General features: G+C 43.9%; 1 protein-coding gene across 1 annotated transcript in view; it reads right to left on the bottom strand.

Annotated features, from left to right (window-relative positions):
• Nucleotides 1-15,323, bottom strand: part of CNST (consortin, connexin sorting protein) — a 65,058-nt gene that overhangs the window by 35,778 nt on the left and 13,957 nt on the right. The window contains exon 2 of the mRNA XM_037069405.1: nucleotides 1,085-1,513. Coding sequence (XP_036925300.1) covers nucleotides 1,085-1,463 — 379 coding nt within the window. The 5' untranslated portion in view covers nucleotides 1,464-1,513. The remainder of the gene's footprint in view (nucleotides 1-1,084; nucleotides 1,514-15,323) is intronic.

Here is a 15,323-nt window from a genome sequence, read left to right as displayed (position 1 = left end):
TGGGAACAGGAATAAGGTCATGGAGGGGAGGAACAACACAAGGAGTCGTAATCTGGACGCTACCACTGACCCTTACATATATATAACTAGATCTTGATCCTAAAAACATCACGTGATCAGGTCAGAGAGGCACAAATTGCCCTTGAACTATACAGAATAAATCAATATATATACAAATAGTACTGTATATACCATCTGCTAATTCAGACCTTTCAGAAAAATGCTTTCATGTCTCTTGCCAAAATTATTTTAATTTGCTTTTCAGCCTACTAAGGGAAATCAAAGACAAAGGGATTAAAAGTCAAATTATGAGTTACATGAAGAAGTTATCAAGTTGCTTTTAGGATAAATAAGGATCAATTTGTAGAAACTGGAAAATATCACTTTTTACTCCAAATAAAAAATACAAATAAAATCAAGATATGGACGGAACGACTGTATCTTTATTCAGCCAAAACAGCAGAAGCGAGGAGAAGAGCGGAGACCATGCCTCGCTCTCGGGAGCCTGATGTCTGTGTGAAGCGGTGCTCTCCTAAGGAGGCCCAGGTAGGATGCGCTGAACGCTCTGTCCCGTGTTTCCGATCAAAAAGGACCAGAGGCTGCCTTTTCCCAGGGCTGCCCTGCCGTTCAGGCGAAACTGTCCACAGACGAAAACTCCAACTGCCAAACCACATACCCAATAACAAATACTCTGGATTACTCTGTAACCCAAGTGATTATAGATAATTAAAGCCTGGCATCTTATTCACCCTTACATGTCAATGTCCATTATTCACCTATCGGGTGCGACGCAAAGATTCTACAAGCAGGCTGAGTAAGACTGTGCCAGCACCCTAGACTCACAGGTTAAAGATCAAAGTCACAGTGATGACAGGTACAAAGAATGTCAATAGATGATGATGGTGCCCCCGTACAGTGGAACGCTACGGAGACACGTCACATGCAAGGCACATCACCCAGTTGGATCTGCAATAAGCTCTGGACCAAGAGAAGAAAGTAAGATGGAGTACAGAATCCACAGTATGGGATGGGAGGAAGATTTATTTTTAAGCAACAGCATAAATAGTAATTTAAAAAAAAATACCTGGGGGGATCTTCTTAGCAGTGCCTCCTTGGCTTCTTGAACTTCTCTTTCTAGGTATTTTTTCGTCCTTTCCCAACCAGTCCTGCCCATCTCTGGGGCCCTCCTGAGGCGTGTTCTCCGAGTTCTCACTTGTAGCCACCTCACAGCTTGGGGCACAGCTGTCGTTGTTGTTGAGACTGTCCTGCTCGGTCACTTCGGGTCTGCCCATTGTGCTGCCTCCACTGGTCAGACATTCATGCCCGTCCCTGCCAAGCTGGTTTTCATTTTCGTCTGATGCAGAAGGCAAGCGTGTCACTGAACTTTCCGCACTGTCCCCAGGGTGACAGCCATCCTGTGGTTCTACCTGAAGGTTATATGCAGGCGTCTCACAGTCATCCATTGGGGCATCTTCTGTTGAATCATTTACGTTTCATTGAAGTCCTTCCATGTCTACAATGACAAAAAGAGAAACGTGACATCACTCTCCAAATTCGGGATGCTCAGGGAGCTTTCACTGCCCCCTTCTCTCGGGTTGTTGGACGGTCAGCACGGAAGCTCACTCCTGCGGCCTCTTCCCCGCCTTGCACGCCCATCCCATCTACCCTCACCTAGTTCTCCTTTGAACCCCACGGTTTTCAACTCTGGCTGCATGTTTCCTACCTGTGGAGCTTGTCTAATTCTATACTAAATCGATTCAATCAGAATCCTGGTGGACCAAACCCAGACAGTACTCATTTTTTTAAGTTCTCTAGGCAATTTTCACAGGCAAAAGGTGGGGACCACTGCCTCCATGAAAGAGATTACTGCGTAAAGGAGGTAATTTCAACCTAAAAGCAATCACTCACGTCAGACCTGGACCCTTAACCAGACACATGAAACTTAGTGGTGTAAGTCCTTATGCGGCCAAACACCAGAAGTATTTGCAAATGGAAACATTTAAATATATGTTCAAGGGCCCGTGGAACTTCAGGTAGCACATGTTTATACTATATTCTCATTGCCTCTTTTACTTCCTGAAAATAAGCCCTGGAAAAGCACTTTAGAATTCTCAGCACATTTCTTTTATACACTAAAAAAAAAAGAGGGCCATGATTAGTTTTAGGCTATCTAGTTGAAACTTGAAAAACTCTCAATCTGTTGCAGGGATCCTGCTAACATTTTACAGATCTACAAGATAGACTACATGCCCTTTATCGGTCATATTTTGTCCCCTCTGTTCAAAAAGCACATTGCATTTTAAGGGAAATGATGTTGGCCAGATTTAGATTTATTTTTATGCTTGCCAAGCATTGTTTGGGGTTTGAATCAAATATATTCCAGTAATTCTTGAAAAACCTAAATAATAGAACTTTAAAAATTCTTCTAATTAATAAACAGAAATGCTTACTCTCTAGACATGTAAAGTATAATTCTTTAAAAACAGGAAGAGGAAGTATAAAATATATCATCAACTCCACACAAATTGTATCATGTGCTTCCAACGTGTTTTGCAACTAGAATACTTTTATTTGATTCAGAGACATAAAAGTAGTGCTTGGCAAACATAAAAGTATCTACTAAATCTGGCTGGTATCATCTTCCTTAAAATATATCTACGTATCTCTACCAACAACTATGTAATATGAAAAGTACAATGATTTAGCTTGGCTGGAATAACTCAGTGTAGACCGAAAAGAAATTCTGAATAGGGTATAATTTTTAATTTAAAAATAGTTACTACTTTTAATGAGGTCTTCAACATCACTACCATGAGGAATCTTTTTTAAAAATATTTTATTTATTTATTTATCTTTAGAGGCAAAGAAGAGAGGAGAGAAACATCCATGTATGGTTGCCTTTCATGTGTCCTCTGCTGGGAACTGGCCTGCAGGGAACCGGCCTGCAACCCAGGCATGTGCCCTGACGGGGAATTGAACCGTGATCCTCTGGTTGGCAGGCATCTGCTCAACCCACTGAGCTACACCAGCCAGGGCAGGAATCTTAAACTCAGATACTTTTAAAGTGTATGTGGCGAAAACAGTGGAGACAACTCAAAAGCCCATGAACGAACAGGGAAACAAAATGTGGAATGTGCGTGCAGTGAAACATTATTCCGCCACAAGAAGGAATGAAGTTCTGATAAACGCCACAACATGGGCAGACTCTGAAAACGTCATGCTAAGTGAAACGGGCCAAGACACAAAAGGAAAAACGTTGTGTGATTTCACATGCATGAAATACCTAGAACAGGCAGATTCTTGGAGACAGAAGATGGGTTAGAAGTTACCAGTAGTTGAGGGCAGGGGCAAGCGGGAGTCACTGCTTAATGGGGACAGAGTTTTGCCGTAGGGCGACGAGACAGACCTGGAAACAGTGGTGACAGCTGCATGACAGTGTGACTGTAATTCATGCCACTGAACTGCACACTTAGTAACTATTTAAAAATGGCATATTTTGTTATATATTTTTTGTTAATTTTTCCCTTTCCTTTCTCTGTTATATATATTTTGTCACAATAAAAATAGTAAAAAGGAATTTATATGGCCATGTAGGACCAACGTCAGTCCCTAAAACAGGTACCAGCCTCAGTTACTTTCTAATTTAAATAATGAAGGCATATTCTGACTCATTTGCCGCTGAAAAGTATAAAGGTTGACTTTTACCTCAAAAGAGACAGCGAGGTCACACGCCAAGGGGGACACTGGGATGGAGAAAGCAGTCTAGAGAGCCCCAAACTGTACCCATCCCGTCACTGGAGTCACTTTCCTTCACCAGAAACTGCGCCAGGTCCTCTGGCGCCTTATTTCTAATCCTCCCAACAGGCCCACATAAGAATCACTCATTCCGTGTTTTAGATGGAGGCTCTGCGGCTCGGAGAGGCAAAACCCGCTCGTTCAGGATCACCTCCCTGGAAAGCGGAACTGGATCTGAAACCAGGTCGTCCTGTGCTGGGTCCCGTGCAGCGCAGCACAGGGGCTGAGGGCAGGCGGGGGCTCTGGGGCTCCCACTCTGCCTCCCCCAGGGAACAGGGGCGTGTGGCCTCAGGAAGTTTCCTAGCATCTCCGAGCTCTCCTGTTCTGCTTTGTAAACCTGGAGAATTTTAGTACCTACCCCGAAGAGTCATTTTTGAGGCTTAGCCAACACGGGCAGAAAGCACTTTGCACGGTGCTTCACCACGGCAGATGCCCAATGAAAGCCAGCCACTGTCACTTCCGAAATAATCCCTGGGTTGGCGTGAAAGACTGGTAGGTTTACTCCAGCAGGTCCATTGCCTTGCAGTAGGTTCTGGAACAGCAGGTTCCCAAACCTCCCAGGAATGGTAGTTCTGGAGAGCTTGTTCAGAGGTTCTAGCTGGGGAGTGCAGGTACCGGTATACCCTTGACCCAGGGCCAGTGCTCTCCTCTAGTTGAAAAGGTTGTCCTCTTCAACTGAGCGCACAGCTTTGGGAGGGACGCACGTGGATGGGTGTGGGAGGAAGGGGACACCTGCCCAGCCGGCCAGATCAGCCGAAGCAACCCTGGCCATCGATGGGGTGATGCACGTCACACCCAGACTGCCCTCACACCCAGGAATGATTAGTTCTCGATGATAACCAGCACCATTTGAGAATGCTGCGAAGTGTTAATTTATGATGGGGATACCTGCGTTACTTTCTGGAATGCTTAAGCGTCTGTTCTGCACGCCCTATTTCAGACAACTCAGATAGCCAGACATGAGTGATTAAGGTCCCTGGGTAAGGGCACAATTACAGGTCATATCCGCAGCTTTGCTGAGTGTCATGTGCTGGGCCCTGAGTAAAACTCTTCAGACCAATACCTGCATTCAATGCTCACCATTACTTAGCAGAGAGATAACTGTAGTCCCATCATACTCACGAGGAGACCAAGTACCACATCTTGGCAAGAGCCACAGAGCTGGCGAGTCTGGAGACAGAATTTGAATGAGTGAGGATCCTGAGACGGTACTCTTGCTCATTGTGCCCTAGCAACAGCCGGGAGAAAGTAAGTGAAAGGAGGTTTCCCTCCCACGAGGTATGTACGCCAACGAAGAATCTCCGCCATGCCGCAGGGGACCCATCTCCGGTGACCACGGAGTTCAAGTTCCTGGAAGTTCTCTCTCTCCCTGGCAAGTACGGGATCCACACATTACACCATTTCCTATATAGCCCATCTTCTGCTGAGAACTATTAAAAAAACACTAATTACTACTTGAGTTAAGTAGCTATGACCAGCGAAGCAGGTGCTTCTCCCTTTGGGCTTCAAGACACTTTGCCTCTTATTTTGTGTCATGACACAGTTAATTCAAGTCTCAAAAGGTAACTCTGTTAACCACTTTTTAATACTGATTCTTAGGGTCTTTCCACGTGTCTTATAATTGGTCTTAGAAGACAGCTGCCATTTCTCCAAGTTGTGGCTCAAAAAATCGCTCCCATTTGCTTACCCTCACTTCTCCATTCCAGAAGACCCATGATAATACCCCTCCATGGCGGTCTGTCCCCCACACAGGGTCCTTCCTGAGTACTGCCTTATGTTGCGTATTTTTGCGTACGTGACCCTGCGTGCAAGTCATTTGCATATCCACAGACCGGCCACAGATAACTTTTACTCTTCACAATGTCTAACCTTGGGCCTGGCACTCATCAATACATGAATGAGGGAGGGAACTAATTTTCTATTTTTCCTCTCTGAAAGGGGGAAAGGCAGGCCTACGGGTTCCCATCCCCTCCCCGCTCCTACTTCGAGAGGTAAAGGAACCTAGTGTACAGTATTTGTTGTATTCCTAACACATTTCAATTGGAATATTCTAATTTGAGCAGCGGGATACCCTCCTTAATGGGATTTCTAACCAGTACAGTCCTATTGCTTTGGAAACACTTCTGGCTCTTATTTTTGCCTCTTGTTTCTCCTCTTTTCCTCTCCCTCAGTGTGACACCAGAATTTTCATCAGCATTAAAAAGTATATAAAAATAGTATGAAAAAATATGACAAACCACCAAAAGGGTGATGTTCTGGAAGACCTGTATCTCATCACAAGAAAGCACTTGGCCAAGGCAGAATCTCCAGGTGACAGAGAGCCTGCTGAGACACAGCATTTAAAGATATGCTAACGTAGTACAGGACCTGGAGTTAGAAGTACCATTGAAACCACACTCCAGGTTATTGGCTGCGTCTAAACTGCGTGCTATTCTGCAAGAGTCCTTGTGACTATAACCAGCTCGCACAAGAACCAGCAACTCAGCAGTCACGGCACAGCGCCGATTCTGGCATATTTTGCCTTCTAAAAGCATGACAGTGGGTGCTGCCCAAGTTTCTGCCCTCTCTGGCAAAACAGCACTCCAAATAGGTCCCTGTATAAAAGCTATTTGACACGCTGGCTCGTACGGCTGAACAATGCCAGGCAAACATATCAAAGAGAAGCTGATAGAAAACTCGAAAAACCACAACACTTCAAAAGCTTTACTTAAAACAGATAACAGAGTTATCAGAGTAACAAAAACTGTAGATTGCTGGGCCTGATCCAAGGCTGACTTGACTTCACTTTTTATACATCTTAAAGAATCAGATGAGATTATAAACATCAGGAGTTACTCAAATTAACAAATACAAGAATGGTTAAACACAGAGTATGACTCAATTGCTTTGTTTAAATGCTTTAAGGAGATTGTGTGTGCCCTGTTTCTGTAATTTGTACAAATTAGGCCTAAATGCTATATTTTTACTTTTGAAAGAACCCAAAATTCTCCGGATGCAACCCCAAGTTTAAATTTGAAAATTTCCAGTCCAACTGAAAATCAGAGGAAGACCGTTCCCAGATCCATGAGGTGTTCCAGTGACCCTGAACCCTGACTTCAAACGTGGCTGCTCACAGTCAATTCCAGGGATTTTTCACAGAAATTTCAGAGATTTACTGTGAATTCCAAGAATGTAAAAGAGCTTATGAATACATTTAAATACTGACCGCGTGCTGAAATAGTATTTTTGTCTACTTAAATACACCTTATCATTAACATTAATTCCACTTTTTAAAAAGTGATTTAACACAGTCACTAGAACACAAAATTCCCTATGAGGCTCACGGTGTCCCATGTGCAAGGGCTGTGGGAGGGCCCTGGGAGGGCCCTGGGAGGGCCCTGGGAGGGCCCCACCCCCACACGCCGAGGCGCTCCATTCGAGATTCTTTCTTGCTAACGTAAGATACGCTGTAGACGCTTCCTGGCTACAGACGGCAATATTGCTACAATCAAAGAAAGTGGATACTTGCTAAAGGAAACAAACACTACATGCTTTTATTTATTTATTTTTCCCCCAGGCTCTTTTTTTTATTTGCAGGGATATCAAACCATCCATTTACAAAGTTTCTGGTCTCCCATCAGCTGGAAGTAACTAGGGATGTCTTTGGGATAGATCACGTAGTTGTCTGTGTCCACTTTGGTGGACACAAGAAAGGAACACACCTGGCACTGGAATACAGGGCCAGTGGCATCCTACTCCGGCTGGAGTCCGGCAGGATCACCGAGCGTGGCCACATGCACGCTCGGGGGAGGAACGGAGGAGAGATGCGCTTCCTTGGTTTTCAAAGCCAATTCACTTGAAAGAGTGAACAAACCGTCATCATCAAGTCAAATGTATTAATCACTTAGACCTTCAGACTAAAACAGTTTTTTTCCTAATATCCTACCCTGAAATAAATGTAGCAAAAAAAAAATCCCCAAGATTTAGTACAAATAGTACAATTCATACCTGCTTTCCTCTTTCCTTTCTTTAGACAAACACCAAATAAAAATGCAGATGAATGAGATGAGATACCACTAGGTTAGACGCTGACTTAGAAAGTTACATGACCCCTATAAAATCTAAAACAATTATGCTTTTAATGTGAGTCTATTTAAAATAAAGTGTTTAGGTACTGCTTTTTAAATAAGGTAACAGCTATCCTGCTAGAAAATCCCTGGGTGGAATAAAGTAGATTAAGAACAACCTTTTCAAAACCCCCAAGGCCGGTTGCTTATACTTTATTCATGTATTTGTGGTCATGGTCGCATCCCAATTTCCCATAAAATCTTCCTGCCCAGCCTTGGCTGGTGTAGCTCAGTGGACTGAGCACAGGCCTGCGAACCAGAGGATTGCGGTTCGATTCCCAGTCAGGGCACATGCCTGGGTTGCAGGCCAGTTCCCTGCAGGCCAACTCCCAGCAGGGGATGCACAAAAGGCAACCATACACTGATGTTTCTCTCCCTCTCCCCTTCCCTCTAAAGGTAAATAAATAAATTAAAAAAAAAATCCTCCTGCCCATGCTGCGATATCACGACATAAAAGATTCGAAGCGCCACGAGACAGAGGACAGGGTTTTTGTAGAAATCAGAAGCCATCAACCATGATGTTGGGTCATGTGGGAATGGGGACATTTGGTATGAATCGTCCGATGAGAGATACCAGGATGTCGTAAGTGCTTTTAAAGTTAGGCTGTAAATACTTCTTTATCTCCTACGTTCAGGATGGAAACTCTAGAACCACTCTATCCCGTTTTTGGTACGTCTTCATATTCAAAATGTTCCTGGCGCTGCATGAAACACCAAACAGCAATTAGAATGAATAAGACTGTCTTACTCCATTCTTTCTCATACTTCCACATCTGTGACGGTACAGCACAAACGCAAGCCAGGTTGTTTTAATATTTCTTTAAGAACAGAACATTTTATAATGAGAAATTAATTCTTACTATAGAAGAAGAAAGACATCACAGAAAAGTCATGCTATCAGATGAAAAGGCTAGACATGTGAAAAATATATAACAAAACTACAAGAACATAAAAGGATAAACAAAAATAAACGATCAATGGTAGTCACATGTGAAGGCAATGATTTTAAGGGAGAAAACCACCAACATGAACTCCTATATATGGAGAGAAGACACTCTTAAACTGTGAAAAAAAAAAAACCACCCCAGCCCTGGCTGGTGTAGCTCAGTGGATTGAGCGCGGGCCTGCGAACCAAAGGATTGCGGTTTGATTTCCAGTCAGGGCACGTGTCTGGGTTGCAGGCCAATTCCCAGAAGGGGACGCGCGAGAGGCAACCATACATTGATATTTCTCTCCCTCTCTCCTTTCCTTACCCTCTAAGGATAAAGAAGTAAAAATCTCAAAAAAATAAATAAGATGAATAAAATATTTAAAAAACCCAACTGAAACTATGTGACTCATAAGCCCAAAATAACCTTGGGGCAGATAAACTGAGTGCAAAGAAGCCCAACTTGTTCCATTTCCCCCAGTCCCCCCCTTTCAAAGTGGGCCTCAGTTCAAGATCGCTTACTCATCTAACGAGCCCTGAGTTCAAAAACCAATTACATATGTGGAAACACGACAGGTCACCAGCCCCACTGTGGGTGCATCTGAGCCCTGCGGAAACAGTCACCACGCCCTCTCCTCCCTCTCTCTTACTCGGACCTCCCACACCGGGTTTGCTCACAGGTGCGGAAGAGACACAACTCTACGGAATGGCAGGAGCTCAGGCACATCTCTAGACATGCAATAAAGCATTTTAAGAAACAGTTTCTAACTTTTTTTTTCCACTTAACCATTTGGAGTGATGATTTAAAATGTTCTTAGGAACGGGCCTCTCTATCCCCTGAAGATAAAGGGTGGGCAACTCCTGGCATCTGGCATGATCAGTGGGCAACACAAACATTTTCTCTAGTTCCATGGGGTGAACACCACACACGCAAAGGTGCGGAGGAAGGAGGCGTTTCCCTGGGTCCACACACAAATTGTGCTTATTTGGTTTTAAACGCTTCTCTGTTACAGAACACAGTGCCACCACATTCTGAAGCCATAACAGCCAGATCTAAGAACTTGAAAACACCTTTTGGTTCACACCATAACCAACCTTTTCAAAACAAAAGTTATGTTTACAGCTGCATATAGACCTTCACGAAAACTGTCTTAACTGATTTGTAAACTTTGAGCACTTTGCTAAGCAGTCTACACTTTAATCATTAAATATACACACAAAACTATATATTGTTAATAATGTATTTTGATAATTTTTCTAATATAGTGAGAAGATAGTTCCTTAAGATAGCCCTTAAGAGGCCTGACAAAATAGTATTATCTGAATATACAGCCAATTATTATCAACAGTCACTGAACACTTACCAAATATTTTTATGTACAAAATTTAATCTTGACACAGGTCATACCAAAGTAGTTCTGTAATTCTACCCACATTACAGGGGAGGAACAGAAAGATTCGGTAAATAGGCCAAGGTCACATAGCTAGTACACGGCCAAGTCCCAATGCAGAGGCAAAGAACCTGACTCCGGAGCCTGCAGCCTTAACCACTATTATCCTCAACCACTGTGATTTTCATAAAAATTAAAAAGAAATCAACCATTCTCACACGTATATTTTATACACGCCAGGCTGCTAGCTTCGAAAGGAAGAAGCAACACAAATTCCAGTATCTTGAAATGCTTTTCAGATACATAGAGTTTAGAAAATAGGTTGAGAAAAAAATACAACAAAACCCACCAATACGATGATTTATTTGCTGTACTCCTTAAACATAATGAACTCGTTGGTTTTTTTGGTTTATACATTAATCTATATAACACCCCAATAGAAATCATCAAACACTGGACACGTCCCCTTGTACACAGAGAATAATTTCCACTGTGCAGATCACAGGTGTTAACAGAACACACACCACGGCTAAAGGGGAAATAAAGCGCAAGTCTCACACTCGGAGAGAGTGCCCTGAATGAACAAAGTGACTGATTCCGTACCCCTGCACGTGGATTCATTCACAAGTTATGGGCACACGTACTGTACTAACGTATAGGTGTATACTCATTTTTAAACATGTAAAAATAAACAGGAAGAAAGGGTGAAAGAATTCTACNTGTACACAGAGAATAATTTCCACTGTGCAGATCACAGGTGTTTACAGAACACACACCACGGCTAAAGGGGAAATAAAGTGCAAGTCTCACACTCGGAGAGAGTGCCCTGAATGAACAAAGTGACTGATTCCGTACCCCTGCACGTGGATTCATTCACAAGTTATGGGCACACGTACTGTACTAACGTATAGGTGTATACTCATTTTTAAACATGTAAAAATAAACAGGAAGAAAGGGTGAAAGAATTCTACCTCTGGCAAGGACAGACCGGCTCATTTCAGACAAGTCTTCCCGATGATAACGATGAGAAGAACTGGCAGGAAGTCTCCACGGAGAGGCCAGAAAAGCGGAGCAGACTTACGGAGCTGGCAGAAAAACGGGGGTTCAGGGCCTGCCAAGAAGCGGGAAGCCCGAGGCCTTCAGGTGGCCCCTGCGGGGGCTACTCTCCAGGGGAAAAGATGCGCCTGAACTAGACCAGCCCTCACGGCGGACGGATGCCCGGGAGAATCATCTCCAGCTCTGGATGAATTAAGGTGAATCTGCACTAACTTGATGGCCTGCTGGCCACTTAAATTCTCTCTGAAAGAAGGAGTCCAATAACGGCTTAAATTATCTACACACGTTTTCATCCCTAATGACTGATCTATAATGCAACACAAGCAGGCATTTAAGAGGTTAAGATCTGACAAAAAGCTAGAAAGAAAAGTAGTTAACAGAAATAGACTCCGGAGATCCATATATTGGAGAACTTTAAATTAGCTATTGTTAAAAAGTTCAGGGACTTAAACGAATAGGAAAGTTTCAGAAGAGAACTACATTGATAATACAGTGTGGAAAGCAACTAGTCTTCAGTCTATTTCACTACCAATTTCCATTTTCCAATCTAGCATTTTCATCTCATTACTAGATTTGACTTTTAAGAGGACAGCAGAAGGAGAGAGAGGGAGGGCCAGAGAGAGCGAGAGAAACATCGACTGCGTGTCTTCTTGTACACACCCCAAATGGGGCTCAACCCTGCAATCTGGTTATGTAACCTGACTGGGAATCAAACCTGTGACCTTCTGGTCTGCAAGAAGTCACTCCAACCAACCGAACCACCCCAGGCAGGCTGAAATGAGTGTAAGATAATTCCTGAATTCATTCAAAACAGTGTCCAATGACTCCTCAATCAACTTAAGAAAAACTTCATTTAAATGAGTTGCTAAGGGGAAAAACAAGAGGAGTAACGTTCCTAAACTGTTTTCTAATTTTAAATCCAATCCCTGATATGCACGGGGTCTGGCTAGACACGCTTCCCTATCGTGAACAGATCTTCATCTGCCATATCTCTTCTTATCTCATACTGATTTATGAATGTTTTCTCTGCAGTAGTTTTAGAATAAATACTAGCCTGAATGAGAACTTATGTCCCTAAACATCTAAGTTCTAATTAAATTAATGCATGTGTAAGACATTAATCCAATACTGTCTCTTCCACAAGCACACTAATCTATACGTCTGTGCCACCGGCAACAGTCATGGGTGACTTAAGAGCTGATATGTCACTAAAAGGCCCAGCTGTTTACATCTTGTTTGTTTACTTATTGCAATGTTTACTAAGTAAGTGCTATCCTTGAGTCCCCATGGTTTATTCGTAGTTACTAAGACTAAAGACCGAATTAACATTGAACTCAATGATGGCAATGGATGGCATGGAATTATATTCATATTAACAGAAAAAATTCCGCTGCATTTAACTTCTCACGAATGAATACATTCTGTGCTGTACTTTGTAGGGGAGAGACAGCAAGACAAAAACTCTGGCTAACAGCTATAATGAAACTATAGCTCCAAACCATGAATCATTAGTGGGGGTCATGAAATGTGCCTGTCGGGACCCTCTGAGATTTCCAATCAGAGGGACACAGTCAGGTTCACGTGTTAGAAAGGTCACTTGGGTTGACTATTCACCCTCTTCGTAATGAGATGTTTCTTCTCCCTTTTCCTGCATGAGGGAGAGGATGGTGACAGGAGAGGAAAAGGGCAGCCGAGGGGGAAGAGTTAAGGGCAACAGGTGAGACGGCACTAAACTAATGAGGGTGCAAAGACCGAGGAGGTGGGTGGCACCCAGGACACCGCCGAGGGACAAGCTTTACGCTGGGGAAAGGGCGGGCTTGGAGTTAGGCTGGAAGTGTTTTCATTTCATCATCTGCCCGGAAACAGGGAGGCGGGTATCTGCTGAAGGTGGGTGGGGGTTACTGGGAGCAGGGGCTTGGGAAGCAGCCAGAAGGTGCCAAACAGCCACTTGAGGGCCCACTGGAGGTAGCTCCACTATAAACCTGTCGTCTCCATTCTGCTTTGTTGTATATACTGTCTTCAGATATTCTCATGGTACAACCCCCTGCCTCCCCTTTAAAGGGGACTCTCTTTTTTTTAAAGACATTTATTTATTTCTAGAGAGAGGGGGAGGGAGGAAGAGAGGGAGAGAAACATCAATGTGTGGTTGCCTCTCGGGCGCCCCCCACTGGGGACCTCGCCTGCAACCCAGGCACGTGCCTTGACTGGGAACTGAACTGGTGACCCTCTGGTTCGAAGGCCTGTGATCAATCCACTGAGCCACACCAGCCAGGGCCAAAGGCGACTCTCTTATCCTAACCTTCTACATGAGGACTAAGCATCAACAGAAATGCTGGAATCTCCTCACTGCAATGGAAAGAGAGCTTTCTTCAGTCTATTTCACTACCAATCTCCATTTGAACGCCTCTTCTTTATTCTGCACATCTCTGCCATTCTTCTTACTCCTGCTGAATGTACTCGGTCAAGTCCTTGCCTCTGGTTTGTTTCACTTAAGAAAAATGAATTCTTAAACTCCTGATCTTTTGTAATTGTCCTGAAACATATACCAGAATTTTATTTTTTTAAAAAGTGATAGCACCGCATTTTAAATCAGAAAACTTGAATTCTGTTATTATCTCATTTCCTTGGATCTACATTCCCTCTACGATTCCTCCTAACTTTAACATTTGATGATTCTAGTTATCAGTTCCCAAGTTCTCTGTTGTCTTTCACTGTTTCAAGTGTAAAACAAGTATCACTTTCTAGTTCGTTGTTATGCAAGCTGCGACACTTGTTACCTACTCAAAAAGTAGAGCTACAGACAAACTCACACATTCCCTTCTGCCACGGTTCACGGCGCGCCTTCCTTATCTTGAAAAACAGTGACGCAAGGTTGTCCTTTGAACGGGAACATGATGCTCCTGCCCTACACCCAGAACACGGGCTCCGAACTATTTGCACAGTACAGGTGCTAACGCTTTGTTCTGTACCCACTGCTCTCTGTAACCAGAAGCACACATTTGGCCAACAGGGAAGGGTAAGTTCGAGGACAGGAAACAAAGCAAATAAGTCCCCACATGGAGACTGAATTCTGACCTCAGAAGCAGAGTGCTGAGCTAGCCTGATGTTAATGTAATCAATCACCACTGTCTGCTATGACTAAGATACACTTACTAGATACAGGGAAAAAGAGAGGAGATATAAGCTGCCCTGAAGAGTTTACACTTTCCTAGAAATGGCTACAAACCCTGTCCTAGCCTTCCTTCTTCCCCAAAAACATTTGCTATAGATAAAAATGTGATAAGTAACAGGCAGGTTCTTTGAGAATTCAAAAGACAATGACTTGTACTTATAGAGAGGGTGCGATGGGTGACTATTTAAGAATATTCAATTCTATTACAGAAAATAGTATTACAGACACCACGAAGGGAGATGAAACTAAGAACAGAATCAAACAGCTTGACACGTCAGAGGTAAAAACACAGGGCCTACATGGGCCAACCTCAGCTAGGAACGAAGGAGAGAACCAAAGGCCACCACATACGTACGATACCATGGAGGAGACACCCAATCTTCATATGGATACCTGTGAGTTATTACGTCAGCCGCCCACAGGTGACACCCATTCTGGACCTGCACACCCCTTTTCACGGGAAACACAGAGGACACACACAACTGCTCATCACGAGAGCCGGGGGCCAGCTGCCCCAGTCAGGTGGACTCGCTCCTGCATGGCCCCCGGAAGGCAAGCATGTGATGCCTCCAGGCACCCTCGCCTGGTTGAGATGCCCCGTCCACCCTCACCTCGGGCCCACACCACCAGCTGGGAGGGCTCACTAGGCAGAGGGGGACGGGATGCAGGAACACCGTGTCGCCTAGTTCTCGGGTGGTAGGACGGTCCTTCGCTCTACTTGCACTTTCAGGAGAAGAAACAAATGTGAGCAACATACAAGGTGAGCCAGCACAGGGTGTGTGTCAAGAACAGCAAGTGGCTGGACTCTGGAAAGGAAGTGTTGTTGGACAGTAGCGAGTGGAGACATTGATCAGTTGAGGTGCGGCTGGCATCCC

The sequence above is a fragment of the Sturnira hondurensis genome, unplaced genomic scaffold (genome assembly GCF_014824575.4).
Source record: "Sturnira hondurensis isolate 20B ecotype Veracruz unplaced genomic scaffold, ASM1482457v3 Scaffold0018525, whole genome shotgun sequence".
NCBI classification, from domain to species: domain Eukaryota; kingdom Metazoa; phylum Chordata; class Mammalia; order Chiroptera; family Phyllostomidae; genus Sturnira; species Sturnira hondurensis.
Note: the sequence above shows the minus strand (reverse complement) of the source record. Positions and strands in the feature narration are given on the sequence as shown.